Here is a 12,092-nt window from a genome sequence, read left to right as displayed (position 1 = left end):
TTTACCTTCAAAAGCCCCTCCAGTCGCGCTTTTTACCTTGCCTGAGCTGGGGGTTTCAGCATGGCGACCACAACGACTACAGCGATGGCTACAGGAAATAGTACTGTGCGGGTGAGCCCACAGGGTGGCATCCTCGAGGGGGAAACCCGACTACGTATGACTCGAAGAATCCCCTAGTGCTGTTCATCATCCAAGTAAGAAAGAAGCTCTCAACCACAGGGTAAATGTTGACTGACACACTTAGGCTGGCATAATTATCATCCTCTGCCGTCTGATTCACTGGCCTCTCTCCAAGATCCGCCAGCCGCGGGTCATCGCAGAGGTCATTGGCGGGATCGTGTTAGGGCCATCAGTCATGGGCCGTATCCCCGGCTTTACAGAAACGATCTTCCCAACAGCTAGTATTCCCAGTCTGAATGTTGTCGCAAATCTGGGACTGGTGCTATTTCTCTTTCTTGTCGGATTAGAAACCGACCTCCGCTTCCTCGTGAGCAACTGGCGCATTGCGTTGAGTGTTTCTGCCGCCGGTATGATCCTTCCTTTTGGTCTTGGTTCGGCCATTTCATATGGTCTTTATCATGAGTTCCATAATGATGGAAACACCAGACCAATTGAATTTGGAACATATTTGCTGTTCATTGGTATTGCCATGGCTATCACGGCGTTCCCTGTTTTGTGCCGTATCCTTACCGAGTTGAAACTGCTATCCACTCGCGTTGGTGTTATTGTGCTGTCAGCCGGTGTGGGCAACGATGTTGTAGGCTGGGTCCTACTGGCTCTTTGTGTTGCGCTTGTCAATGCGGGGAGTGGTATCACCGCACTATATGTTTTACTCGTTTGCGTGGGATACATGCTCTTCTTGACATATGCTTTCCGCCCAGTGTTCTTGCGTTTCCTTGAGAGATCGGGAAGTTTGCAAAAGGGGCCTAGTCAGTCGGTTGTTGCGCTGACTTTGCTCATTGCTCTCGCATCTGCTTTCTTTACGCAGGTTATTGGTGTTCATGCTATCTTCGGCGGCTTTGTCATTGGGCTGATCTGCCCTCACGAGGGTGGTTTTGCTATCAAGCTGACCGAGAAGATTGAGGATTTGGTCGCTGCTCTCTTCTTACCGCTTTATTTCACGCTCTCTGGGCTGAGTACTAATCTCGGGTTGCTTGACTCTGGCCTTGTTTGGGGATATGTGGTTGGAGTCATCGCCATTGCCTTCATCGCAAAGGTTGCTGGTGGCGCCCTGGCATCCAGATGGTGTGGCCTATTGTGGCGTGAAAGCTTTTCAATTGGCGTGCTTATGAGTTGCAAAGGATTGGTGGAGTTGATCGTGCTGGTCAGTATATGAAGAAATACCGATGAAAACATGAACTAATCGATTTCCAGAACATCGGCCTGCAAGCCAAGATCCTGAGCACTCGCACTTTCACCATTTTCGTCGTGATGGCTCTAGTAACAACCTTTCTCACAACGCCCCTTACAACATGGCTCTATCCAAACTGGTACCAAGTCAAAGTCGAACGCTGGCGACGCGGCGAAATAGACTGGGAAGGCAACCCAATACAGCCAGACACCCGTAACAACAGCATAACCCAAGCAAAAGACCATCTGAACAAAGCACCCGTGCGCAAACTCCTCGTCTATCTCCGCCTAGACGGTCTATCCGGAATCTGCACCCTAGCAGCGCTCCTAAGCACAAACCGCAGCACCCCAACTCGTCTGCACCCGGCGAAAACCCCCAAACAAACCGACCAAACAATCGAAGACCAAACCCCCGAAACAGAAGCCGAGACAGACGAATCTTTGCTTCGCGTCCACGGCGTCAGACTGATCGAACTAACAGACCGCCACTCTAGCGTAATGAAAGTCGCCGCAGCAGAAGAACACGCACTATGGGACCCAGTCGTAAACACCTTCCGCGCCTTTGGCGAGTGGCACGATCTCTCCCTCATGGCCGGCGTATCCATCATCCCGGAATATTCCTACGCGGACAGTATAGTCGACATGGCAGCAAACGAAACAACCGATCTCCTCTTGCTCCCCTGGAGCGAAACAGGCACACTAGCCGACCGCCAAAACGGACTCGAAGTCGACGCGACGAACCGTTTCGCAAATGGTGTCTACACGAATTTCATGTCTGATGTCCTGAACCGCGTACACGGCCATGTTGGCATCTTCATTGAGCGGGGCTTGCCTTCGACTGTGAAGCGGCCCACGCTGGATCGCACGACTAGCGGGATGAGTATTCAGTCTTCCATGTGGGCTAGATTGCCTACGGGGAATCGGTCGCATCATATTGTGTTACCTTTCTTTGGGGGCGTTGATGATCGGTTTGCGTTGAGGTTGCTTCTGCAGCTTGTGCGGAATGATCATGTTACTGCTACTGTTATCCAGATGGGGGTGTTGAGTGCTGACATTGGGAAGATGGGCACTACCACGACTACTGCTGTTGGATCCGCTTCGGGATCGATGGAGTCTGCTGCGTCGATGTCGCAGTCAGATCTTGCTTTCTTTGAGACTGTTCGTGATTCTTTGCCTGAGGAAGTGCAGGATCGTGTTGTTTTTTCTCAGCCTGCGGTCCAGGAATCGATTACTGATCTTGTTCGCATGGCTGTTGTTGCTGTGCGGGAGGACTTGGATCAGACGTCGAATAAGGCGAATAATATTGTGATTGTTGGGCGACGGAGTGGTACTTCCGATGTTGAGTTGGCTATTTCTGATGATGGCATTGGGAATGATACGCGACAGACTCTTGGTGCATTGGGGACGGCGATGGTGCAGCCCGAGAGTAAGATCTTTGGGAGTACACTTGTTCTTCAGGCTGGATCAGCGTCGGCGGCGGAGTATTATTGAACATTTACTCGGTGAATATGGGAGAATAATCATTGATTTCAATTGGAAGCGCTAGTCATAACTTTTGTATTTGGTATCAAAACGCCAATAATCTTGGTATCGCTATATCCCAGTAAAAGATAGAAGAAGTGATAGGACAAGGTACAGATCTCTATGTCAGTCCAAAAGGGAACCAGAGAGGAGGAAAGACGCCCCGAGAAGGTTGATTATGAGAGAGTCAAGGATACGACAAAGCATCCGGAGAATGTGAAACCTCGGCGGAAACTGGCGATGACCCTCTCCTTACCTCCCAGAACCAAGGAGCACTATGTGAGCGGTGCTTTCTCCCAGATTCAGCATGGGAGATCGGATCCGTTGACGATGGGAACGAACTGATCTCATTGATTTCGCGCGTGCTGGATGGTAATTCTTGAGAATCGATTGGGCCGCGCGCAATAATAACGAGTTTTCCCAAAATCGCGTATTCAAGTTTCAGCTTGATGCTGTATACAACTGGTTTAATCATCACCTGAACCGCATAATATCCGACATATTCGATAACAAGCACGGCAATATCTAGACATAAAATGACGATATTGATGATTAGGAGTTGGGTAAGAACACCCTGAGGACGGCCACTCGGTCTGAGGCGCAGGAGCTTGATCGTTTCGTAAACGTAGATGCCTGAGATGATCGACTCTTGGATGAAGAAGCCGACTAACTGGATCCGTTCCATGACGTTGTATCCGTGTGCGAATACACCTTCAGGTTGTGCGACTAAGCCGTAGAGGAGGACTGTTACTGGTGTGTGGAGGAGGACGGCGTCGATACATATCATCCAGAGGACGCCCCAGAGGACTTTATTGTTTTGGAGGACTAAATGCAGTCGCGACCACAGCACTACCGACTGGCCTGTCACCATCCCCCACCAGCTGACGAGCACGAAGGTGACCGAGAGCCATGGTGTTACGCTTGGCGCGCAGAAGAGGAGGATGAACCCTAGACAGTGGGGGATGATGGACGCGGAGGCGACTAGTAGACTCCAGAAGTAGGTTCCTTTGTAGCGTTTGAAGGAGACGAAGCAGAGAATTATTAATTCGATGGCGTTGTACCAGGCGACAGCAGCGAGGGCGGCAAATACACCAGTTCGGACCGTGCTTGAGGAGCCTGGGTCGTGAATTAGGGATGATGCGACGTTTGAAGCCGAGGTGTTCGCCATCTGTTGTGGCGGGACATTGCTTGGGTCCCGATTGTATCAAGGAGGGGAAAGAGAGGGTATTAGGGAGAAAATGTTGACAGAGGAATGGAAAGTGCTTTCATTGAGGAATATGTAAGGCAAATGGCTTCTGAGAATTCTGCGGCGGCTGTGGAGAGGAAGGAGAAGGTTCAGCTAAAGACTATTTCTTTCAACTGCGGAGGATCAAGCGGTCGGCAGTTGATGTCCGGAGAAGAACGGAAACCAATCCATGACAGCTGCTCGGGTGGCTAGATCTTTGGTTCACATATGCTGTGAGCAAAGGTATTGGGCGAGGCGCTAGACGGGGATCCGCGCCGTGGATCACCGAAGTTTGCGGGGAGACACTGGCAGATCTTTGACACTTTTTTGGACCTTGCTTCTTTCTTGCAAAGGTTGATGATTGGCCAATCCGCGCTTTGTTCGCGGGAACTGGAGTAGTACTCCGTACTGTATGCCCGCCCCTATTGCTCTGCCCGTTGTGCCATTGTGGATGACCCATACAGTGAGGTCCATATTTCCGTGGGCTGAAGTTCTGCCGTGGACTTGACGATCCCCCTTGATGTAGGTTGCTGCAGGGTCTCCTTACACAGCTTGTTCCTACGGCTGATTCCAGCGGAATTTGGGGGAGTGTTGCTTCACCGATACACCTTTATCGGCAGACCCTTCTTGTAAAGTGTATTGGAAGGTCGGAATCTCCATCTGCAAGTAGTTAGAGAAACAGACATCCTGAAATCCTGATCTCATGCGCGGGTCACAATTGATAGACCCAAATTCCGGGAACTGGCAAGAATGCAACCCGGTGAAGGTCAGATCGGCAGAAAGTCCAGACCGCGATCGCACCTGACGTCACTCGATCGCGATCTCGATCTGAGATGCGATCAAGTTCCCTGTTCATTTCACCCCCTGGAATTGCTTCATGTTCTTATCTTGTCGACCATATCGTCCATATCGTCTTGTTCCTCAATTCACGCGCTATCTTACCATGCCACCAAAGCGAAAGACTTCCACAACTGAGCCAAATGGCTCACACCCTCCAAAGAAAAGCAAGTCTGACTTGCACCAGCCGCATCCGAACGCGAAGCAGACCGAAGACTTTGGCATTGTTCTTCGCCAATTCTATCCACCGGAGATGAGCAATGAGCGATGCCAAGCATACACAGATGGAGAGCTGGAACGCCCCATTGAAACTCTGCAGAAAGCTTGTCGGGAAACCGCAGATAAGCGCGGGTCAATTGGACCTGGCAGCGCGATTGTCCATTGGTTCAAGAGCGATCTGCGGCTTCACGACAATAGAGCCCTGCATGCGGCATATCAGACTGCAAAGGAACACGGAATCCCGTTGATTGCACTCTATATCGCGTCACCCGAGGACTGGTCTGCTCATTTGACAAGTCCTGCCCGTGTGGACTTTACCCTGCGCATCCTGAAGCAGCTTCAAAAGGATCTCGCGGAGCTTGATATTCCACTGCACATGGAAACCCAGGAGAAGCGAAAAGTCATCCCTCGTCGCATTGTAGAATTGTGTCAGAACTGGGGTGCCAAGCACCTCTCTGCGAACATTGAGTATGAAGTGGATGAATTGCGCCGCGAGGCGAAGTTGGTTCGCTTATGTGCCGAGAGCGATATTAGCTTCGCTCCGACCCATGACACCTGTGTTGTCAGTCCCGGTGCATTGGCGAGTCAACAGGGCAAGCAATACGCCGTGTACACCCCGTGGTATCGTTCCTGGTTGGCATTCCTGAAGGAGAACCCTGATTACCTCGAAACATCCGAGGAACCTGGGTCCAACCCTGGCAATGCACGCAAAGACTTCAAGGACCTGTTCGACTGCCAGGTGCCAGCCGCCCCCAAAACCCATGAGTTACCGGATGCCGAGAAAAAGCGCTTCGAGGAGCTCTACCCCGCAGGCGAACATGAAGCGCTTCAGCGCCTGGACAAATTTCTGGAAGCGAAAGGCAAGAAATATGAAGAGATGCGGAGTATCGTGGCTGGCGAACATACTTCTGTTCTCAGTCCGTACTTCGCGTCGGGCGCTCTGAGTGCCAGAACTGCTGTTGCCACAGCCAAAAGAGCCAACAAAAACCACCTTGACCGATATGATCCCGGCTACATGACTTGGATTAGTGAAGTGGCTTGGCGCGACTTTTACAAACACGTTCTGGTCAACTGGCCATTTATCTGGTAAGTAATCAATGCCAACGTGTCGCCGATGACGGCAGCGCTAATCATTCCCAGTATGAACAAGTGTTTCAAGCCCGAGCATACCAACATCGAATGGGAATACGACCAAGACCTCTTCCAAGCCTGGTGTGACGGAAAGACCGGATACCCGATCGTTGATGCGGCCATGCGACAACTTCGTCACTCGGCCTGGATGCACAACCGCACTCGCATGGTGGTCTCGTCGTTCCTTACCAAGGACCTCATGCTGGACTGGCGCCGTGGTGAACGTCACTTCATGGAGAATCTAATTGACGGAGACTTTGCTTCCAACCACGGAGGCTGGGGATTCGGATCGAGCACGGGGGTGGACCCGCAGCCCTATTTCCGCATCTTCAACCCGCTGCGCCAGAGCGAGCGTTTCGATGCCGAGGGCGAGTACATCCGCCATTGGGTACCAGAACTGCGCGACGTGTCTAACAAAGCCATCCACGAACCTTATGCCCGCGGGGCTGAGGCTATCGCGCAGAAGAATGGGTATCCCCGGCCGATTGTGGACCACGCCAAAAGCCGCGATCGAGCGTTGGAGCGGTTCAAGAGTGCTCTTCAGAAGAGCTAATAGTTGCTCCTAGTTAGCGTGAATGTCAACTAAAGTGTTTAAACGAAGTTAAACGAAGCACTCTGACTGTAGTAAGAAACCAAATGGAAATTTTGGCCGATTTGGAGAGAATTGCGGGTGAGACATTTAGCGTCGTTTTCCCCGCAACGTTTTCTTGAACCCTTTCACCTTGACCCTTACTACTAACTACACTCGCCTTGTTTGCCAATGACGCCCTGAAATGGATGGGGATCAGCCGTCCACGGCCCCCCCGGTCGAACTCTCCAACGGCAAGCGACGATGGCGCCGAAATAGAGTGGCCTGCGACTCTTGCCACACCCGCCGAGTGCGATGCGACCGAGCCTTCCCCTGCTCGCGCTGTTTGCGCAGTGAGATCCATTGCGAATTTACACGCGAACGACGCAAACGAGGTCGCATAGCTCGATCTAAAGCAAACATGCCTACCACCAGCGGGGCGAGCGAGCTTGCGCGTAGTCGCGCGGAACCGAAGCAGTCGAATGGAAACGGTGACAAAATGCTGGAGCAGGCGATGTCGCCGATAGATGATAGCTCGCCAACCTCGACCTTTCACCAGCGGTCGCCGGCGTCGAATGAAATGAGTGGCATGTCTGCGCCCAGCGTGGATGAGCGGCGTTCTGTGGTTGACGGTGCGAGACCGCACCGGCCGCCGCCTGCGAATGTTACAGAGGAATGGCTGTCCGCAGCGCATCTCTCCCCAGAGTCCTATGATATCTTAGGGGGTGCTCCTCCTGGTGTGGGGGAACCGTCTTTGCCGAGGCTTATGGATCTTTGGAATCCAGCTGATCTGGCTGGTCATCGGGTGAGCCAGCGACCGCCGCCTATACCGTCTGTCTCGGGTGGGAATCACTCGCAGAGTCAACCGTCGACTTCGCGGTCGCCATTGAAGTATCCTGTGCTGGAGCCTCTGATGCCTTACCTCGAGGGGAATCTGCCCCGTCGACTTGTTTGCGATTTGCTCGAGCTATATTTTACCAGCGCCTTCTCTACCCATATGCACCCTGTATGCCATCATATCCACTGCTTCGTGTTGAGGAAGGCCTCTTTTCTGAGTGTCGACCGTCCCAGACCTAGCAGCCCGGCCTTGTTGGCTAGTATGCTCTGGGTAGCTGCTGTAGACGATCGGGCTTTCTCGTTGTCTATATCGCCTTTACAACGGCGAAAGATCTGTCAATTTTTGTGTGCTTTAATTATACGATTACTTCGACCTTTGATTCACGTCGCTTTCAAAGACCAGGAGGCATCTCCACCGGAGAATGTGAATGCTCATCAGGACTTTTCAACGGCCGCAGCCTATCACCCATTCGAGGCAGTCGGTGATGATAAAGGACTGGTGGGCCCTGCTGGATCTCTGGACGATGTGATTACCTATATTCATGTTGCCTCTATTATCTCATCTAGTGAACAAAAGGCTGCAAGCATGAGATGGTATGTACCTGCTTCTCAACCCCTGCATCCCTGTGCATGTTACTAATTTGAGACTAGGTGGCATGCGGCCTTTACATTAGCTCGAGAACTCAAATTGAACCAGGAGATGGAAGTTTTGTCCAATGTGGACTGTCTGACTGACGGTTCCAGTCCGTCTTTTGGCTATCCGTTAGGAGGGTGGCCTGGCTCACCCGGCGGCATGGGGTTTGACTACTCAAATCCATCACGGCCAAGTTTGAATTGCGTCTGCGATCGAACTATTGATTCGCACAGCAGTCCCATCACGGAAGAACATCGTGAAGAACGTCGCAGGACATGGTGGTTACTGTACATCATGGATCGCCATCTCGCCTTGTGCTACAATCGCCCCCTTGCCCTCCTTGATGCTGAAAGTGAGGACCTACTGCTTCCACTGGATGAAAATGCCTGGCAAGCTGGAGTCATTCACACGAACAGTCCCCGCCCAGATGGCCCCCAATGCCTCCGATCTGGTGATCAGAACAAACGGCGGGTCTTTCCAAACTTTGTCTGCCATGATCACTCTATTTTGGGCTTTTTCCTTCCTCTCATGACGATCACGGGTGAATTGATCGATCTCAACCAAGCCCGAAACCATCCTACGCTGGGTGTTCGGCTTCAAGGCAAAGAAGCATGGGATGTGCATGTCGCCGAAGTCCTGCGACAGCTAGAGATATACAAGGCCAGCTTGACCACTTTTGCTACGGCAGACCCCGAAGCTTCTTTGTCAAGCGGCTATCCCAATAAATCAGACCAGCCAGTCGACGCGCAATCATCGCAGGCCTATTCTTGGCATACTCAAACCGTGATCGCCTATTCATCCTACCTCGTCCACGTTCTCCACATCCTACTCGTCGGTAAGTGGGACCCTGTCTCACTTATTGAGGACAAAGACTTTTGGACATCATCACCGGCCTTTGCCTCCACAATTTCTCACGCACTTGAAGCGGCTGACTCAGTGCAACAAATTCTGCGCTTTGACCCCGACATCAGCTTCATGCCCTACTTCTTCGGTATTCAACTTCTCCAAGGAAGCTTCCTCCTCCTGCTCATCGTCGAGCGCCTCCAAAAAGAAGCCGGTGAAGGAATCCTCAACGCCTGCGAAACAATGATCCGAGCCACAGAATCCTGCGTGGTCACCCTGAACACAGAGTACCAACGCAGTTTTCGGCAAGTCATGCGCAGCGCAGTGGCACAGGCCCGAGGCCGCCCGGTAAACCCGAGCGAGATTCGGCACCGCCGCAAAGCAGTGCTAGCCCTGTACCGCTGGACGCGCAAGGGAACCGGATTGGCCCTGTAGCCCGTTGCAACCCTGCACCTGCAATCCCCGCGGCGAAGTCTTGGTTCCTGTCGATCTTCCCGCTACAGTGGCACGCACTCTGCTGCTCCTGCGGGGCCCCTGACTCTCAGTAGCTCCGCTTGCCTTTCTCCGGATCTTCACCGTTCTCTTGTTTCGATTTTGTCTATACATAGCTCTCTCCATCCGGCGTTCAGTGATCGGGCTGGATGGTGTTTCTATTTGTGTGTCCATATATCATGGCTTTTGCGCATACAGTCACTCAATATCATTATATAATATGTTTTACCTTCGATTCATTCTAGAGTTCGGGTCAAAGTCCCAGGACGCGTATCCTCCCATCTCGCTTCGACACTCTGACAAGGATATATCGCCTGCAAAGTAATTTTTACATATTAGCCTCGCCACGTGAAACAGGGTCATTCCCTTTCCCCATTTCCCCGGAAGACAAAGTTCGTGGGTGAAGCGACCCCCGAATTAACCGAACCCCAGGCGGGGGGACAGCCAAATATACCGATTGGCTGGCGTGAGGATTCGGACCGACACCACAGCCTGACTAGCCAAAATCCGGGGAAAACCAGATCGGTTAAATGTGGACTTTTGAAGCTAAATACCTCCCCTGATCATGCGGTGTTTTTTTGCCTCTTTGGTATTTTGCCGAGATGGGCTTTCTTCGCTTCGCCAGAACTCTTCTCCACATCACTTTTTTTAATATATTCGGGGATACGAATATATAGGCCATGGCCCCGGCTTTGCGGGGAATGCTGTTTTCTTTGCTGTGTTTCTTAAACCCTGAAGATTCACACAGGACAAACTACGCAACAGTCAAGCTTCACCGTTGCCAAGCTTTTCTTCTACTTCTATTTGCCGTGTGAGCATCTAGCTGTTCCTGCTCCTAATTCTGACGGCAAAAACAATACAATACGACCTTCGATATCATGACTGAAGCCACTCACTTCGAGATGCCATGGTTGGTGGAAAATCTCCTCGATCAGACAATGGCATCTCAGGATCTAAGTCCACACCCACATATCGCCAGCGACTTTTCATTTGGATTGCCAGAGGACCTCGATCCAATCTGGTCTGAGCAATTCAACTGGAATGAATGTGGACATATGCCCAAGGCAAATTCCTTCCAGCCATACCCGCAACTATGGTATGAAGCTGGACTAGTGAGACAGGACACTATGGAACCAAGGTAATTACCAGCACCCCTGCAAGCCACAACGAAGAAGAGAAAGAGAAAGAGGAAAAGAAAAAACCTGCCGAGGCACAATCCGAGCAAAACAAGAAAAAACAGACCAGGGAAAAAGAAAACTAGGCCAAACATGCAACTAACATATGCAAGCCCAAACAGCATCCAACCAATCCCGAGCCCCGAAAATGGGCCGATCCAACTCCGCAACGCGCTTGCAACCGAACGTGCCCTCTTTATGACTCCCACGCCGAACATGGCGTTCCCATTCCCGACGTCCCCGACTTCGGATCCTCTGTCGCCTGACTCTTCCCATTCCCATTCGGGCTGGGACGAGGGGGATCGGGAGCCGGAGTCGGAGTCAGAGCGGGGGCTGTATATTGGGACTTTTGGACATGGACAAGCCCAGAGCCAAGGCAGTGTGCAGAGTCAGACGAATTCGGCGCCCCGTCGATACTCGGAATACTCCACCTCCACCTCCACTTCCACCTCCACACACAGAATGGACGAAGAGGACGCCTTGACCCCACTCGAAATGCCAGACGGCAGTACACGCTTCACCTCGAATTGGCTGCCCGTTGATCCCGATGCGGGATTTACCATTGGCTCGCCGGGTTTGCCGGGACACGGCGATGAAATGCATTTCCGTGATATGCAGAATGCATTCTTCTCTTCCAAGCCGGCGACTTCGGCTTGGGGGGTTGATCGGTGAATGAATGTTCAAGGGGATTCGCTCAACGCGAACACGAACACGAACATGAATATGATACCCATATAAAATACAGCATTTTTTTGCCGAGGCCGTTGGTTGTTGCCATCGCTAAGCGAGGCTTGAAAGCTGAAACACCCGCCTCGTGCGTGTGGATATTTGCCACAGACAGAACTTGCCATGTCTGTCTGCTTGGACCAGGAAATGCCGAGTCGCGGCTGAAACACAGAGCTGAGAGCCTGATGTAGGCAGCCTTGCCTTGTCTGGAAGTCCGGGCTAAGCACTCACTGCAATGGTCATTGCCGATGAGAAATTAACATCGGAAATGGGGCTCTTCGTCTATTTTCTAGACACTTCGTCCATAACTTCCCCTGGACTTATTCCTGAATGATGTTCAGTATCAATAGGCAATAGGGATGATTCAGAGGTTCATACTAGTTCATCATCCTTCTCAATAAAATAGAATATCGTTTGCATAAGCAAGATAGAAGCATTAGTATGTTGGGTACAATATACTCCTGGATAATAAGATTAAAGCTGATCCGTCCAACGGTGATCAAGATTCCCCATACAACAGGAGACTCGTAAAAC

General features: G+C 51.6%; 5 protein-coding genes across 5 annotated transcripts; 4 read left to right on the top strand and 1 right to left on the bottom strand.

Annotated features, from left to right (window-relative positions):
- Window positions 1-60: 60 nt before the first annotated feature.
- On the top strand, window positions 61-2,841 carry N7511_008260 (Kha1p; the record flags this gene model as incomplete). Its single annotated transcript, XM_057130637.1, has 4 exons — window positions 61-154; window positions 178-194; window positions 245-1,324; window positions 1,375-2,841. The coding sequence occupies 4 exons, from the start codon at window positions 61-63 to the stop codon at window positions 2,839-2,841; spliced, it is 2,658 nt and encodes an 885-aa protein (XP_056982420.1).
- Window positions 2,842-3,058: 217 nt separating this feature from the next.
- On the bottom strand, window positions 3,059-4,039 carry N7511_008259 (uncharacterized protein; the record flags this gene model as incomplete). Its single annotated transcript, XM_057130636.1, has 1 exon — window positions 3,059-4,039. The coding sequence occupies one exon, from the start codon at window positions 4,037-4,039 to the stop codon at window positions 3,059-3,061; it is 981 nt and encodes a 326-aa protein (XP_056982419.1).
- A 1,000-nt stretch (window positions 4,040-5,039) lies between these two features.
- Window positions 5,040-6,836, top strand: N7511_008258 (deoxyribodipyrimidine photo-lyase PHR1; the record flags this gene model as incomplete). The annotated part of the gene is made up of 2 exons (XM_057130635.1): window positions 5,040-6,238; window positions 6,293-6,836. The coding sequence occupies 2 exons, from the start codon at window positions 5,040-5,042 to the stop codon at window positions 6,834-6,836; spliced, it is 1,743 nt and encodes a 580-aa protein (XP_056982418.1).
- A 220-nt stretch (window positions 6,837-7,056) lies between these two features.
- N7511_008257 (uncharacterized protein) lies at window positions 7,057-9,600 on the top strand (the record flags this gene model as incomplete). The annotated part of the gene is made up of 2 exons (XM_057130634.1): window positions 7,057-8,282; window positions 8,340-9,600. 2 exons carry the CDS (start codon window positions 7,057-7,059, stop codon window positions 9,598-9,600), a joined length of 2,487 nt encoding a protein of 828 aa, XP_056982417.1.
- Window positions 9,601-10,535: 935 nt separating this feature from the next.
- Window positions 10,536-11,504, top strand: N7511_008256 (uncharacterized protein; the record flags this gene model as incomplete). Its single annotated transcript, XM_057130633.1, has 2 exons — window positions 10,536-10,753; window positions 10,946-11,504. The coding sequence occupies 2 exons, from the start codon at window positions 10,536-10,538 to the stop codon at window positions 11,502-11,504; spliced, it is 777 nt and encodes a 258-aa protein (XP_056982416.1).
- Window positions 11,505-12,092: the final 588 nt, after the last annotated feature.

The sequence above is a fragment of the Penicillium nucicola genome (genome assembly GCF_028828085.1).
Source record: "Penicillium nucicola strain IBT 29836 chromosome Unknown utg000008l, whole genome shotgun sequence".
Lineage (NCBI taxonomy): Eukaryota > Fungi > Ascomycota > Eurotiomycetes > Eurotiales > Aspergillaceae > Penicillium > Penicillium nucicola.
Note: the sequence above shows the minus strand (reverse complement) of the source record. Positions and strands in the feature narration are given on the sequence as shown.